At 41.5% G+C, this 16440-nt stretch overlaps 1 protein-coding gene across 1 annotated transcript in view; it reads left to right on the top strand.

Annotated features, from left to right (window-relative positions):
- Positions 1–16440, top strand: part of BMPR1A (bone morphogenetic protein receptor type 1A) — a 91810-nt gene that overhangs the window by 59645 nt on the left and 15725 nt on the right. The window contains exons 3-6 of the mRNA XM_084845326.1: positions 3221–3434; positions 9827–9977; positions 11098–11200; positions 12609–12708. Coding sequence (XP_084701452.1) covers positions 3368–3434; positions 9827–9977; positions 11098–11200; positions 12609–12708 — 421 coding nt within the window. The 5' untranslated portion in view covers positions 3221–3367. The remainder of the gene's footprint in view (positions 1–3220; positions 3435–9826; positions 9978–11097; positions 11201–12608; positions 12709–16440) is intronic.

Here is a 16440-nt window from a genome sequence, read left to right as displayed (position 1 = left end):
CTATTTAGAGACTTCTTTGCTTGTCTCGCTAAGGGTCCTTCCTTTGAGCAAAGCTTGGTAATTCCACATAGGCTACTTCACATTCCTCTGGGGGCAGATTAAGAACTTGCTGCTTAGTACTTAAATTTATTTTGGAGTTCACAAGGAGCCTATGTCTGTCTGATAATTTTGTATTGATTGTATCACACATTTTGCTTTGAGTTGGCCTAATAAAGGTATTACGGTAATATGGATGTTGGTATTTTTCTTCTGGCCAGCACCTTTGCTTCTTGCATTGGGGGTGTGAATACAAATAGGAACTTTAGTTACATAGTACTCAAAGAGCCCTGAGCACTGGGGAATTAGTGAAACATAGGGAATATTTTTTCTGTTAAGTTTTTTTGAATGCAAATAAATCTGAGCTAAAAACTATTCATCTTTACTTCCTTATATTCCACAGGGTTCTGGGTACCAGCTCACCTTGAAAAACAATGGAGGAATTTAAATTCTACACGGGAATTAATATATGAATTGGCATATCCTTTGGGTATGAAACAAACAAACAAAACAATACAAAGGTAGACTTGTTACAAAAGATAATGTAACAAGATCATCTTTTGTAATAACTGTCTTTGCAGTTGATGACCAATCACAGATAATTTTTTATGGTTTGCTTCAGATGTATTGGGCATAGCCCCTTTGGTTGAGACTCTACATGCTTGTGTATCAACACCGAAGGTAAAATCAGATTTTACCATTTCCCCTAATTAATACCAAGTCAGTATCATATAATTTTGAAGGTAGAAAGGAACCCCAAACAAGGATCTAGTCCTTTATCCTGATTCATGGCTTTGGCCCTGTATTCCTAAGGAATCGCCTCCTCTGTGAACTGTTATGATCTCTATGATGCACAAAAAGTGCCCTCCTGAATATACAGTCTGTACTAACAGCATGTAAATGGGTATGCTTGTGGACTTTCCACAACTTCGTTGTGAAGATAAAATGGAGAGGAGAAGGGCTATTTAAACTGCCTTGTGTTCCTTGCAAGAGGAAAAAAGCTGGGATATAAATGTAATAATAAATAAAATAAAACTTTGGAACTCCACTTCCTTTTGAGTTTTGTCAGAGCCATTGTGTAAGCATCTTTTAAAGGTGATGTAAGACCTTTGTATTAGGGCAAGCCTTTAATGGCCAGGGATAAGCAAAGGTTTATTTTAGGAGTATGTGTTAGTCCTTGTTGATACGGTCAGTTATAAATCAAGTAAGTTAGTGTACCACATGCAGAGAGTACAAGTGAACAAAGTCTTCCACTCCAGAAGGATAAGTTTAGTGCAACTAAATCCCAATGGCTTACGCAAGTTAGCCATGCCACAGGTCATGTGGTAAAGCGAAATCAGCCAGGTCGTCAGCCAGTTGATCCCCAGGGAAAATAGCCACCTGGTTCCAGATATGGGTCATGAAAGCAGGATTTGCAGCTTCGTTTTCCTGACTGACTGCCATTTCTGAATTGTTCAGAAGAAGGAAAGACAAGAACAAAACCTTGAAGGCATGGGCATTGTCTTGGGTTCCTATAGTGGAGCCTAGATAAACTCATACAAAATCCTACATGTATAATCAGCCTAGTTTTAAATATTTGGGGTTTGGTACCTTTAAATTTCCCCCTTATTATTATTGGTAGTTTTGAACTTTCTAGACTTTTTTCCTCACACTTATATGAAAATGTAGTAAGTTACAATATATATTAAATGTATGTTACAGTAAATATTTTATGTTAGTCATACATGGGAAATAGTAATCATTTTGCTTTTCTGAAGTAAAGATTTTGTTCAGATGTTGCTTAAAATAACCTTTTAGGTTATTTTAATAGGATGCATTTTGAGGAAAGGAGTGAAAATACCCCGCCATTGTTTTCAAAATATATGTATATTTAGGGGGAAATCTAAATGATTTCCTCCTAAAGTTTATTTGCATTTTAACTATTATTTATAAACATACTTATACTGCTTTTCCATGGCAGTATCCAGAACAAGATACAAATTAAAACTACACAATAAAACAATTGTTAAATCAATACAGTAAAATCAGACTTTTTTGAGCAACAACAGTAAAATCAAAGACCTAAATACTTTTTTTTTTACATTTTAAGAGTTGTTTGTTGATATATTGTGTGTTGTTATTCCACATATATTAGTTTCTGTATCCACAGATAGATTATTCCATTGCAGTGGTTCTGTTTCTTGTGGTGAGGAAGCTGCTTTGTTTCTTCATTACTAAAAAGTCACAGATGTGTGAAAAGTAGGCCACAGGTCGAAGGCTGCATGCCCCCTGCATGCACAAATTGAAAGTGACATACACCTCTATGCTCTGCCAGTAATTTGCCTCCATGTTAAATGCCTATGAAGCAGTAATTAAAATGAAAAGTTCTTGGGTCCTGCCAACAGACAGATTGAGTTATTTATGGTAGAAGCAGCCACCAACAGTAATTGTAGCACATCCTTGAACAAATACAAGTTTTTTCATTCAAGAATAGCACCAGGCTGACAGGGGTCAGGGGGTCAAGCCCACTCAAACAAGAGGCCAAAGAAAGGCAAAATCAGTGTTCTGTTCATCTTAACACAGAATCTGTATTGTCTATATTAACTACTTAGGTGTCCAAATTGCTGTTTATTCCTTGGAGAGCTAGTTAGACTCTGTTAATCATTGCAGAAATTTCAGTGAGAGATTACTGCAGCTGCGAAATTTAATATAACCGTGTTTGCCCACTTTATTCCTGAAAGGTTATTGAAAGTGGTAAGCAGCTTAACTGCCTTTCTTTTTGTGCTGTTAAGTAAACATTTTAAAGTATTTTCTAGACAATCTTGCACGGATATATTTTTTTCCACTACAAGTTTGTTCACTGTAAACTACTTGGGTAATATGCTACATTGGGTTGTTAGAATGGGATGATTATCAGTCTGATACAATGCTGTTGAAATAGAATTTTAAAATACTTCATTTTTAGTTTGAGTTGCATAGATGTGAGTAATCAGCTAGTTGTATATGAGCTAATTTTAAAATGTTGCATAGTTATAAAATGGAATAAAATGCAAATTAATGGGTCATATTTTAGTTCTGTTTATATATTTATGTGAATGCATTTTTCATTTTAAGATATTACTACATCTTGTCCACTTCGTAGGTATTTTGCAGTTAGCAGAATCATACATACCTGTTCAGAAATGTAATTTCATTTGTTTTTCAGAAAACAAGTTGGAATAATTAAATCATTGCTTCAGCTGGCCACCAAATCTTCTATCAGATTTCACTAAGCAATCCAGCTTAAAACTTGTCAAGCAGCAGGGCAATTCGCCAAAGTTGACAGTGCGCAGAAAGGATTTAAATGTGAACAATGATTTGTTTGAAAGTTTACATCACATTGCTGGGATTCTGTATATTCGTCATTCTTGAAGTTCAAGGTAAAATCACATTTCTAAAACTTCAATTTTGAAGAAATGTTTTTATGTATGAAACATTGAAGTGCATAGCCAACATTGTTTTATTTGAACTGCAGTTTGAAATAGATACTGATAAGCCATTGTAACGTTTGAAAAGCTTTTGAAATCCAGAAGCTTACAAAACCGTTAGGAGTGTGGCATGAGAGCTGTTGAAAGGGAAAACTTTAGTGCACATCTGAAAATGACTTGCATCCTTTTCAGCAATTAGTACTGTACCTTTTTTTTTTTTTAAGCAGTTTACATTTTAGCAGGGGAACTTGCTGAAAGGGAAAGTTCTAAAATAACTCTCATACGTAGACAGTGTGCATTTCTTTGAATTGCAGCCATTGCAACGAGATCCTTTCCCTGCCTTCCTCAACCCAATGATCCCTCTTCAAAGGCAGTATGAAAGAACTGATGATTAAAACTAGCCTTTCCTAGTTGGCTTTATGTTTCAAAACCCCTACTTTTGGGGACATCTTACTACTGGAATTTGGAATTATCTGTTTGGGTTGGAAAGTGTTTGAGTTGGCACATGCTTCTTAATTGGTTTTCATATACCTCTTGAGCTTTGGACTTCTGTGCACACACACAGTTTTAGGAAATCCATTAAAGCACACCTTCAATGGTAATGGGACAATTTTAGTGTGGCGAATCTTTGTAAATTTTTAGTTTAATTTGCAAAAAATAGGATGCATTCCACCCCCTTCTGAACTCAATGCAAAATTCCATTTGATTTTAAAAAGTACTGAATCTGCATTTATTGAAAATGACTAACTTCTGTGTCAGTATATGGTCTTAACCAGTGAGGGTTACATTTAGTGAGTTCATATATTTTTGAGTGAATGCGTTTCCGTAATCTAGCTGCTAGCAGAATGCACATGCATTCAGAAGAATCTATTAGCCACCCTTGACAAGGACGGATCTGAGTAGATATGGCTGTTTGATAGGAATACAGTTATTGGGACTAACTGTGAAGTCATTATACACGTATATACATCGGAGTCACTGACAAGATTTTTAGAGCTGTGAGGTGAGTCATGGAAAAAGTCAAGTGAAATTTACGAGCATAGATGACACTTTGTTTAAATGAGGAAGTAGAGATGGTAGAATCTGTATAGAACAGTTTATCTTTACAAAGAAATTGCTGTCTCATGAAATTACTTTCTCATGTTATAGGTTGGTGTTCTAGCTTTTAATACTTTTTACCATGATAAAGAATGTCTAAAGATATATACGTTACGTTGGCCAGTGCATTTGTTTATTTTTAAGAATGTATAGACTGCACCTAGATGGGTCTCAGGGTATACATAAAATTTTGAACTCTGTAATTAAAAAACAACATAATATATTAAACAACATTACATAAAATGGAAAGGATTCAACCAGCTGAAAATGCAATATTTTTAAAATACAAAAACCCGGCAGTGAAAAGAATACAGAGTGAGCACCAGGTGTATTTCCTACAGGAGGGTATTCCAGAGTCAAGGTGTGCTACAAAAAAGGCTCTCTCTTTTGTACATGCATAATGTACTTCTCCTAAAGGTGAAACATGGAGAAGTGCATCCTCTGATGATGATGCATAAGCACCAGCACCTTGAACTGGGCTTGGTAGTGAATAGGCAGTCAATGTAGTTCCTTCAAAATGGATGTAACCTGGCTTTATCTAGATAGATCGTCCAGAATTTTAGCAGCTGAATTCTGTACTAGCTGAAGCTTCCAAACCATTTTCAAAGTCAGTCCCATGTATAACACAGTACAGTAATTCAACCTGGAGGTTACCAAAACATGGGTCTCGGCAGCCAGGCTATCTCTATTCAGGAAAGGCCACTGCTGATGAAATAACCAAAGCTGGTAATAGTGCTCTGAGGCCACTTGGGCCTCTAATGATATTGGATCCAGGAGCACTCCCAAGCTGTGTACCTGTTCCTTTGGGGGAGTATAACCTCCCATCCAGAACAGGAAATACCCACACAGTGCCACCATTGTGTCAGAATTCAGCTTCTGTTTCATGGTTCTTACCCAGCCTATTCTCCACACGAAAGGTTCAGCATCTGCACAGCCTCTTCTGACTCTGATGACAAAGAGAAATATAGCTGGGTGTCATCTGTATTCCTCACTCGAAATCCCCAGATAACTTTGCCCTGTGGCTTCATATAGATGTTAAAAAGAGTGGGGGATAAAATAGACCTTGCAGGACTCCACATCTCAGATGCCATAGCATCAAGCAGAAATCCCCCTACCCCCACTACTTTCTAAAACTGATTCTGCAGCTAAGCATGGAGCCACCAAATCACCATGTCTCCCAACCCACAATGCCAGCTCAGCAAGATATCATAGCTGATGGTATCAAAAGCTCTGAGAGACCAAGGAGGATCAACAACTTGCACTCCCCTGTAGCTCCCAATAGAGGTCATCCATCAGGGCGACCACAGCTGTTTCAGTGCTGAACCTTGGCTTAAACCTGGATTGAAATGGATCTACATTTTTTCTATAATAAGTAGCTGTAAATATTTTGTATGTTTCGGTGATTGTTCTCTCACACTGCAGATTTTGCTTTACTGCATTGTTTCTTTCTGATATTACTGTTTCATAATATTGCTATTCCTAAAACTTAGGACGCCCAATCAGGATGATGTTAAGATGACTAAAAGGACAGACATTGTTTTTAAACATAAGCTATTCCTTGTATGATTGAATTAGATCCGTTCCATTAGTAACCAAAGTGAATCCTGTTTTGAAAGACAACAGGATTCTGTTTTCAGACAGTAGATGTTTGGAAAAGCATTACAGATTATGACACTCAATCTCCATATGGATATAAATGCTCACAAAAAATTGCAGGTATTTATTACTCTTTTCAGTCTCTGTGAAAATACTAAAATGAAACACGTGGAACTTGCTACAAAACGATGCAGTGTATCTTCACCCCAGGGGTCGTGTCAGGGGTAGGCATGGTTGGGTACTTGCCAAGGTTCCATAGCCCAGCAAGGGTCCACTGACAGGAGCCCCTGAACTTGCTCCTCTTCCTCCTCACCACTGCAATCTGCTTGTTCACCTGCCTCAGACAACAGTGGCAGTGAAAAGAGGAGCAGCAGATGCCATTGCCTACTTGCTCACTGGCTCTCTGCCTATCAAAAAAGCAAATGGTAACAATGATGACAAAGAGGATGATGAGAAATAGCAGCTGGTGACAATGGTGGTGACTAGGTAGACTCACTGAGGGAGGGGGGACATTGAAGAGCCTTGTCCAAAGGCCCTCAAAAACCTGGAGCCAGCACTGCCTCACCCCCTAAAAGGAGTGTTTCTGTTCAAGGTGCTAGCCTGCCTCCTCCAGGATATTGTAAGTGGTTCAAGCAGGCCAATTCATTCCCCAGTTTTCCAATTTTCTTTCCCGACTGATACAACATTCTGTGAGTCTTGGAGGCCACTGATCATGTCCAGTCCTTATTGAGCTGCTTTTTTTTGCAGGAGCTACTCCTTTTGGTTTAAAAAAATGTTCTATGCTTATGCATACTTTAAGGTTCACCCAAGCATACTTATATCTCCCTTTTGTTTCTCAGTGGCCCCATTTTGGTTCCAGTGCTGTTGGCATCAACCACTTGGGTTGGCTATTAGTAGGAATGATACATAATTTTGAGTTGAATGAATATTAGTCAGCCCTTAGTAGGAGTTGTCACAATGTTAGGCAGTACTTAGTAGGAATTGTTCCAATATTACATTTCAGACATATAAGACAGACTGGGAGAAGATGTTAACACACATTTTCCCAGTTGTTGACACAGCAGATTAGCAGTTAAGATGTCCAGCTTTAAACTTAAGACGTGAAACTTCAATGCCATGTTTTCTTTCAAAGTGGTTAAACTGGGAGAGAGGTTCTTGTTAACTATTCTCCAAAATGTGGATGCTGTAGCACTGTTTGTTGTAACAACTTAGGCCCTGTGCCCATCACAGATAATAATTGACTTGGAGTTTAGAACTTGGAATTATAAATATTTAAGTATTACTGGAAGCTTAGATCAACCTGAATGATTTTAGGTACACATAAATCCTGAGTAGCTGCCTGACTTGCTGTGGGATCAAGAATGAGAGTGCATTGGCACTGCAGAGGATTGATATATGTCCTGTACTAAAAGACGCACTATTATTCAGCAGTTAGTCTATTTGTACATCTTTTCTGGGATTTGGTTAGTGATTGCAAATATTACCTCTTGCTTATCATAATTGTGGGTAATTTCCATATGAAGTTTGTGTGTGTGTTTGTGTGTGTGTGTGTGTGTGTGTGTGTGTTCAAGACATTTCTGTCTTAAGAGGTCCCCTCACATTTTGTGTGTTTGTTTTGAATTAATGGCATACAGTGACTTGCCTCGCTTCTGTTGCTATGATTATTGGAAAATAAAAAATAATTCTTTATTTGGATAATACTTTTATCTAACCTGCTGAAAATAGTGAGGTTCTTCCAGAACCCCAACAGCACAGTTGTATGCATGTTTATCCTATGCAGTACCACTGTGTTCATGGGCTTTAGTCCCAGATAAACGTGCATAGGATTGCACCTAATACCATTAACACAGAGGATAGATGCAGCCCACAGTTACACTGAACTTAGTCCGATTGATTTCAAGTCTACTTAAATGCTCAGTTACTCCTATTGATTTCCTGATTAACAAGCATTGGGGCAGGCCTTTCAGCTGGAAACCTCTGCTGCTCTAGTGAGGCAGGAAAAAAACAACATCAGCAGAAGGAGACATTTCACTTTTCATTATGTATAGTTCTTTTAATTCTGAAGCTTCTGAACACTTTTTTGAGAAGGTATTACTTTGTCACTTTTTTGAAAAGTCATTGACTTTATGATAACATAAAGCAGGAGAGAATATGTGGTCTTGACTGTGATGGACTTATCAATGCCTAGTAACGCATGCAAAATATGACAGCTACAGATAAGAATTGCCATGTTTTTAAAATACATTTTATTCCAGGTACTTCATACATTAAATCTATTTTTCCCTTAATTTTGTTTTTAAAGGAAACTTAACATGTGATTGCTTATTTGGCAGGTGGAGGAAATATCCTAGGATGGAATTTTGCAAAGAAACTGGATTCCTATTATTTTAAAATGTGTATTAACTAGTATTTATAGAAGCAAGGGAACTTCATAAATAAATACAACCTGGGTATACATAGACCTGGTTCACACATAATGACAACCCATAGGTTGTTGGGACCATTCCACAGTGAGTAAGTGCACTGCCTCCTACCTGTTCACTGCTTCTGCTTTTCATCCAGTTTATCAAACCACCCAGGAACACCCAATTCCTGGGTTTGCTGCATCGTCTGAACCCAGCACTCTGCATTGCTGAGCAGAAGCGGTGGAAGGTAGCACGCTTGCTTACTGTCACGCAGCCCTGACCATCCATGGGTTAATTAATTAACTCATGGTTGTTCATTAAGTGCGAACTAGGTCATACTGTGGTATAGGTATAATTTCATTATCCATCATTGAATTTCTTCAAGTTTAAGGCAATACGTTGGCTTTAAATAAAACTGAGTTTGGTTCCTATGCTCTGACTTGTGCTCTTGAGGGAATTGTATCCATAGCCTCTCAAGATGCAACTGAAATGTTTAGAGTAAAATGAAATTGGTGTATAAGAATGAATTTTAGAAAGCCAGAATGCTGCACAAGATCATTCTAAATGGCCTCTGTCACAGGCCTTCAAGGTGCCTATGAAACGGCCAGCAAAATGCAGAGGCTTTTCGTATTATTCATGAAAAGTCTGGCCATCAGTTTATTTCAAATATCCTATGTTGTTTGATAATCCATGTTTTCTCTTAATCATAGAGGTAGTGCAAACATTAAAGTGGGCTAGTGCAAACATATTCGCGTCTATACTAGAGAACAGCCATTGGCTGAAGATAATGGGACTTGTAGTCCAACACATCTGGAGGGCACAAAGTTGAGGAAGGCTATTATAGAAGTATTCCTGCCTATAAAACCTTGCAAAATTGTTGTTTAAGAAAAGTGGGTGGAACTAAACACTCAAGAAAAAGAAAATTTTAAGCATCTTAATTCTTGAATTAATCTCAAAAGATTCTGCCAAGGTAGACCCATTTTGTGACCCATTTGTCATTAAGCTTATGATCTTGAATGTGCTTAGAAATCAGTTCCATCAAAATTTAATGTGGCTCACTTACAGGTAAATAGGTTTTAAGTTAGGGCATAAGTCTTTCATGATATAAATATGTAAATGAGCAGTCAGACTTTGCTGAAAAGAGAGTTGAACCAGAAGAACTCTAGAAAAGCTACTGCTGCTTCAATTTCTAAACCTTCAAAGCAAGATGATATTACAAAACAAACCATTCTTTATGGGATACAGGACAGAGTCTCCATGGGACAGGGATGAAGACAGATCCTGATCAGAAGAAACAGGAAGATGGAGTAACCTTAGCTCCAGAAGACACATTACCTTTTTTACAGTGCTACTGTTCAGGGCACTGTCCAGAAAATGCAGTTAATAACACATGCAAGTAAGTATTGCTAGCAAGGTATAGGCTGTTTTTTCACGAGGTTATGAAGAATATGATAAAAATTATACTGAAGTTAGAGGTTTCAAAACCTTTCCTTGCTCCTTCCTTGTTTCTCATTTCCTTTCTTCCTCTCTGTTTCAGTTCTTATACTTCTATGGTCTGGTAAAATTACTTTTTATTATTTGAAATGGTTCAAATCTTTTAATATATATCTAAAAATTGGATTGCATTTGGCCTTCTTACATAACACATTTGATGTAGGTAAGGGGATTTGATTTGCTCAGGTCTTTGATCACATTAGAATTTATGCTTTTTATTGCCCTCTAGTGTTTGTCTTTATATAGTCTCTACAGTTGGGTATTAGTCGATCTAGCAAATCTAGTAAAGATGCATTTTAAATGGAAACATTGTCAAATAATTGTGAAGGCATATGTTTTGATTGGTCATCAGTGTCCTATTAACTGGATTGAATGTTAAAATGGAATTAAAAGAACTTCCTAGCTTTTGATTCTTGATTTGTTGCCTTTAGCTGCCTTAAAGCTGTACCTCTTGCAGCCACTCAAAGGCTGCAATCCCAGTCACTCATAATGGGACCTAACACTACTTTACATTCTGTCAAGCAAATTCAACCACATTTTGTCTGCTGTGGGGTAGTCCATCATTTCCATTGAGCACAGTATCTCCACCAGAGCAGTATTGTGAACAGCTAGGGTTCTGTCTCATATTGGGCATAATGCAAGGGTCTTGGTGTGGGCCTATGAAGCTGTAAGCCCGGGGTGTTGAACCTCAGACCCACAAGCCAAGTGCAGCACATACTTGGGTAATTTAAACACGGGACTGCAAAAACAAAGAATGGTAGGTACGATACATGGCTGGTGGGCTGCATTCTGCTTGGTTGCCCAGAAGTTTATTTATTTATTACATTTCTACCACCCAAAAGCAGAAGCTCTCTGGGCTGTTCACAACCCATCATTTCCATCGAGCACAGTATCTCCACCAGAGCAGTATTTGTCCATTTTGCTAAGAGAAATATAAGATGATATACTAGTAAATATAAAGAACTTGGCTGAATGCATGCAGAACAATGCTTGGAGATCTGAAGCCATTTCATCTGTTCCAGAACTAATGGACATTGCTTTGCCATCATTGAAGAAGAGGAAAATGGAGAAATTACACTTGCTTCGGGCTGCATGAAGTATGAAGGCTCAGACTTCCAGTGCAAGGTACTTCAGCTGTCTTTCAGTTGTTTTCAGAGTGGGGCTGGGGAGTAGTTATTACCCTTGGGTAATTTAAACCTGCATGTCAGGTCTGTTACTGTAGTGATAGGTAATATGCTAGTAACAAGTCAGGGATCATACGTTACAAGTGCACAGGTGAAGTGTACAACTCCCATCGCCCAACTAGGTTTTGAGTGCTTGTCTAGTGAAACTGCTCTCACTAATTTATTTTAGTCAATGTTGACTATAAACTACAATATATTTATCTACAAGCCAATAAAAGCACTGCAACAAACAGTGATACTGACACACTGTCAAGTGAAGTCTAGACTGCGTATTATCATTCAGGCAGCTCCCCCCCACCCCGAACTCCAAAATTTGCTATTCATTTCATAGTGTGCAAGTACTTTACTCAAAAAGACTAAAATTGGGAGATGTATTACTGTGTCATTTTATCATTTCTAATATTAATAATAATATTTGTTGTTGTTCAGTCGTTAAGTCGTGTCTGACTCTTCGTGACCCCACGGACCATAGCACGCCAGGCCTTCCTGTCCTCCGCTCTCTCCTGGAGTGTGCTCAAGTTCATATTCATTGCATCGGTGATGCTATCTAGCCATCTCCTCCTCTGTCGTCCCCTTCTCCTTTTGCCTTCAATCTTTCCCAGCATCAGGGTCTTTTCCAGAGAGTTTTCTCTTCGCATTAGGTGGCCAAAATATTTGAGCTTCAGCTTCAGTATCTGTCCTTCCAGTGAGCAGTCAGGGTTGATTTCCTTTAGGATGGACTGAGTTGACCTCCTTGCAGTCTATATTGCAAATGAGGGGCTCAGGCTGAGAGTTACTTGCCTAAGACCTAATGAGTATATGGCAGAGGCAAGACTTTATAGCTCGATCTTAGCCACTACACTACACCAGCTCTATTGTCTAAGATTGGAGGTAATTCTGTCTGTTAATGCCAAACGCATTCTCCCAAGTACAAATCCTTGTGTAGCCAAAACGGCACTATCCACACATAAGAGTATCGGCATGCTTGGGTGAACCCCAACACCTTCAGAAATAAATGAAAACATAGGAAAAAACCCTAATGGGGGGAACCCCCAAAAGAGCCTAGTGGGCATGGAATGCTGACTGACTGTTGTGGGTGGGAATGAAAAGCAGGAGGAAGTGAAAATGGAATAGAGTATCCTGGAAAAAGGGCATGACTGGCTGGAAACCCTGAACAGGAGCACTTCTCATAAACATTTTCTTGCATGCCCACTTGTCAATTTTATAGACTTTGTTCTGATTTAATAGCTAATATATGCATAAGCGCACAGTTTCCATTTCACAACTAACCTTTCCCATTGTTGTAACCTCTGTAGCAACTGTTTCAGAGAATACCTATAAGAGGAAAAAATCTCTTTTTAATTCTGTAGGACTCTCCAAAAGCACAACTACGGCGGACAATTGAATGCTGTCGGACAGATTTCTGCAATCAAGATTTGAAGCCCACATTACCCCCTCCTATTCCTACAGGTACAGTGCTTGCTAGTATTCCATGAGCAGGATTCACAAGGCCATGGGTGGGACGTCTGCATGTGCACTAGGATTTCTCTTTCACACCCTTCCCACTAGAGCCCTTCACTGCAGTAACTAAACTGAAACAGCAAAAGACTGTGCGGTGTAAAACCTCAAGGAGTTAAACAATTCTGAGCAGCATAAAACATAATGACAGATTAAAATCCTGGTAAAATGAAAAAGTATTTGCATAGCACCAAAACGATGTCAGAGTAGGTGCAATGTGAACATCCCTGGTGAAAGCATTCCAGTGCGCCACAAGCAAGAAGGCCCTCTCCCCAGTTGTCACCTGGCTTGCCTCAGACTGTAGAGACAACTAGAAGAGCGCCTCTGTAGCTGACAGGTGTACAGGCAAGTTGATGTGGGAGTACACATGCTTTCCAAATACCAGGATCTGAAGCCATAGAAGGTTTTAAACACCAGTACTTTAAATTGGATTTAGAAACCGAGCGGGAGCCATGGAGTCCTAGCCCTGTGAGATATATTGTCAGTGCCCAGTCTCAGTCATTAAGCTCACAGCTGCATTTTGCATGAACTGCAGTTTCTGGTCCTTTTTCAAAAGCAGCTCCACATACGACACATTGCAGTGGTCTAGACTGGAGCTTACCAATGCATGGATAACCATGGCAAGGCTATCTCTGTCCAAGACGGGCTGCCCCTGGTGCACCAGCGGCAGCTGATGAAAGGTGCTCTGTGCCACAGATGTCACCTAGGCTTCCAGTGACAGCTGGATCAGAAAGCACCCCTCAAATGCAGACTTGATCCTTTAGGGGGAGTGGAACTCTATCCAAAACAGATTGACTCATGCCTCTGTATGCCACTTCCTAGGAAACAACAGTAGGAGAGGGCCATTACCCTCATGTGCTGCTTGTGGGCTTACCATAGGCATATAATTGGCCACTGTGGAAAACAGGATGCTGGACTAGATAGGCTTTTGGTCTGATCCAGCACAGCTATCCTTAGGTTAACACCATCATCCTGAAGAGATGAACTATCCACCAACAGCACCTTCATTTTGTTGGAATTCATCTTCAATTTTGTTTATTTATTTATTACTAAATTTATTAATCGCCCATCTGGCTGGTCACCCAGCCACTCTGGGCAATGTACAACATACAATAAAAACAGTTTAAAACAATAAAATTCTACAATAATAACATTTTCTAAAATACCCTAACCCACCCCAAATGCCTGCCTGAACAACGTTTTTAATGCATGACGGAAGCTCATTAAAGAGTGGGCATGACGGAGTTCCTTAGGGAGGGAGTTCCACAGAGTGGGGGCCACCACAGAAAAGGCCCTCTCCCTCATCCCCACCAGTCTAGCTGTCCTGGCTGACGGGACAGAGAGAAGGCCATCCGAGGCTGATCTTGTTAAGCGGCCTGTCTGGTGTTGCTGGAGGCGCTCCTTAAGATAGGCTGGGCCGGAACCATATAGGGTTTTAAAGGTCAAAACCAACACCTTGAATTTGGCCCGGAAAACAACTGGTAACCAGTGCAACTCCTTCAGCACTGGAGTGATGTGATCTCGCCGGTGGCTGCCTTTAATCAGGCGAGCCGCCGCGTTCTGTACCAGCTGCAGTTTCCGAACCGTCTTCAAGGGTAACCCCATGTAGAGCGCATTACAGTAGTCTAAACGAGAGGAGACCAGGGCATGTACTACCGATGGGAGCAGATGGTCGGGAAGGAAGGGGCACAGCCGCCGTATCAGATGGAGTTGATACAGCGCTGTCCGGCTCACAGCTGACACCTGAGCCTCCATGGACAGCTGGGAGTCCAAAATGACCCCCAGGCTGCGGACCTGGTCTTTCAAGGGTAGCCGTACCCCCTTCAACACCAGGTCAACATCCCCCAGCCTCCTCTTGTCTCCCACCAAAAGTACCCCGGTCTTGTCAGGGTTCAGCTTCAGCCTATTCCTCCCCATCCAGCCACTCACCGTCTCCAGACATTTGGACAGGGATTCTACGGCCAACCTTGGTGAAGATTTAAACGAGAGGTAGAGCTGCGTGTCATCCGCATATTGATGACACTGCACCCCAAACCTCCTGATGATAGCCCCCAGCGGCTTCACATAGATGTTAAATAGCATTGGGGAGAGGATGGAACCCTGTGGCACCCCACAAGTAAGTGGCCACGGGTCCGAAACCTCCTCTCCCAGTGCTACCCTCTGGTACCTGCCGGAGAGGAAGGGCCAGAACCACCACAATACGGTGTCCCCAATGCCCAACCCCTCCAGGCGGTCCAGGAGGATACCGTGGTCAACGGTATCGAAAGCCACTGAGAGGTCGAGGAGAACAAGGAAGGAGCATTCACCCCTATCCAGGGTCCTCCTCATATCATCTACCAAGACGACCAAGGCCGTTTCTGTCCCATGCCCAGGCCTGAAGCCTGACTGAAGTGGGTCTAGATAATCAGTTTCTTCCAAGTGTGCCTTCAACTGCACCGCCACCACCCGCTCCATCACCTTGCCCAAAAATGGCAGATTTGAGACTGGGCGAAAGTTGTTCAAAACTTGAGGATCCAAGGAGGGCTTCTTTAAGAGCGGTCTTATCACTGCCTCCTTGAGGGCTGATGGCATCACTCCCTCCTCAAAGGAGGCGTTCACCACCGCCTTGATCCCCTCACCCAGTCTCTCTCTGCAGCTCATAATGAGCCAAGATGGGCAAGGATCAAGTAAGCAGGTGGTCGGCCGTACCGATGAAAGCACCTTGTCCACTTCATCAGGAGGAAGAAGCTGGAACCGATCCCACAAACCCGGTTTGCCACAGGCCGCCTCTTGCTCACTAACTGTATCCACAGCGTGCAGAGTAACACACCTAATCTGATCAATTTTATCTGCAAAGTGCCTTGCCAAGGCCTCACAGGAGGCCTTAGAATGCTCCAGTGGTTCCAGAGCCACAGGACCGATGAGGCTCCAGACCACTTGGAACAGCCTCCTGGCACAGCACTCTGCAGACGCGATGGAGGCAGCATAATATTCCTTTTTTGCTGCCTTCACCGCCACGTGATAGGCTGAAGATACAGCTTTAGCCCGTGTCTGATCGTCTTTGGAGCGAGACGTCTGCCACCGGCGCTCTAGCCGTCTCACCTGTTTCAGAGCTCGTAACCGCGGATTGAACCATGGTGCAGTCCGAGCCCTGTTCAGGGGGAGAGGGCGTTTCGGAGCCACCCGATCTAATGCCCCAGTGATTGCGGCATTCCAGCCACCCACCAGGGTCTCGACCAAGTGGCCGTTGGCATGCCCCAGAGAATCCCCAAGCGCATTCAGGAATCCATTTGGATCCATAAGACGCCTGGGGTGGACCATTTTAATGGGTCCTCCACCCCTGCGGAGGGGTTGTGGAACCGAGAAGTCCAACGTCACCAGATAGTGATCTGACCATGACAAGGGGGTGGTGGATATACCCCCGACTTCCAGATCACTCCCCACTTCTCCAGAAACAAACACAAGGTCTAGTGCATGACTGGCTACATGGGTGGGCCCAGTTAGAATATGGTGCAGCTCCCAGGAGGCCATGGTCTCCATGAAGTCCCGAGGTGCTCCTGTGAGGATGGCCTCCGAATGTACGTTGAAGTCCCCCAACACCAGTAAGTTAGGGGACTGTACACGCACATCAGAGACCACCTCAAGCACCTCGGCCAGGGAGTCAGTCGTGCAGCGGGGTGGATGGTACACGAGCAGAATCCCCAG

Source organism: Heloderma suspectum, chromosome 3 (genome assembly GCF_057233095.1).
Source record: "Heloderma suspectum isolate Gila_16-S chromosome 3, 16-S_ref, whole genome shotgun sequence".
Classification (NCBI taxonomy): Eukaryota; Metazoa; Chordata; class Lepidosauria; order Squamata; family Helodermatidae; genus Heloderma; species Heloderma suspectum.
Note: the sequence above shows the minus strand (reverse complement) of the source record. Positions and strands in the feature narration are given on the sequence as shown.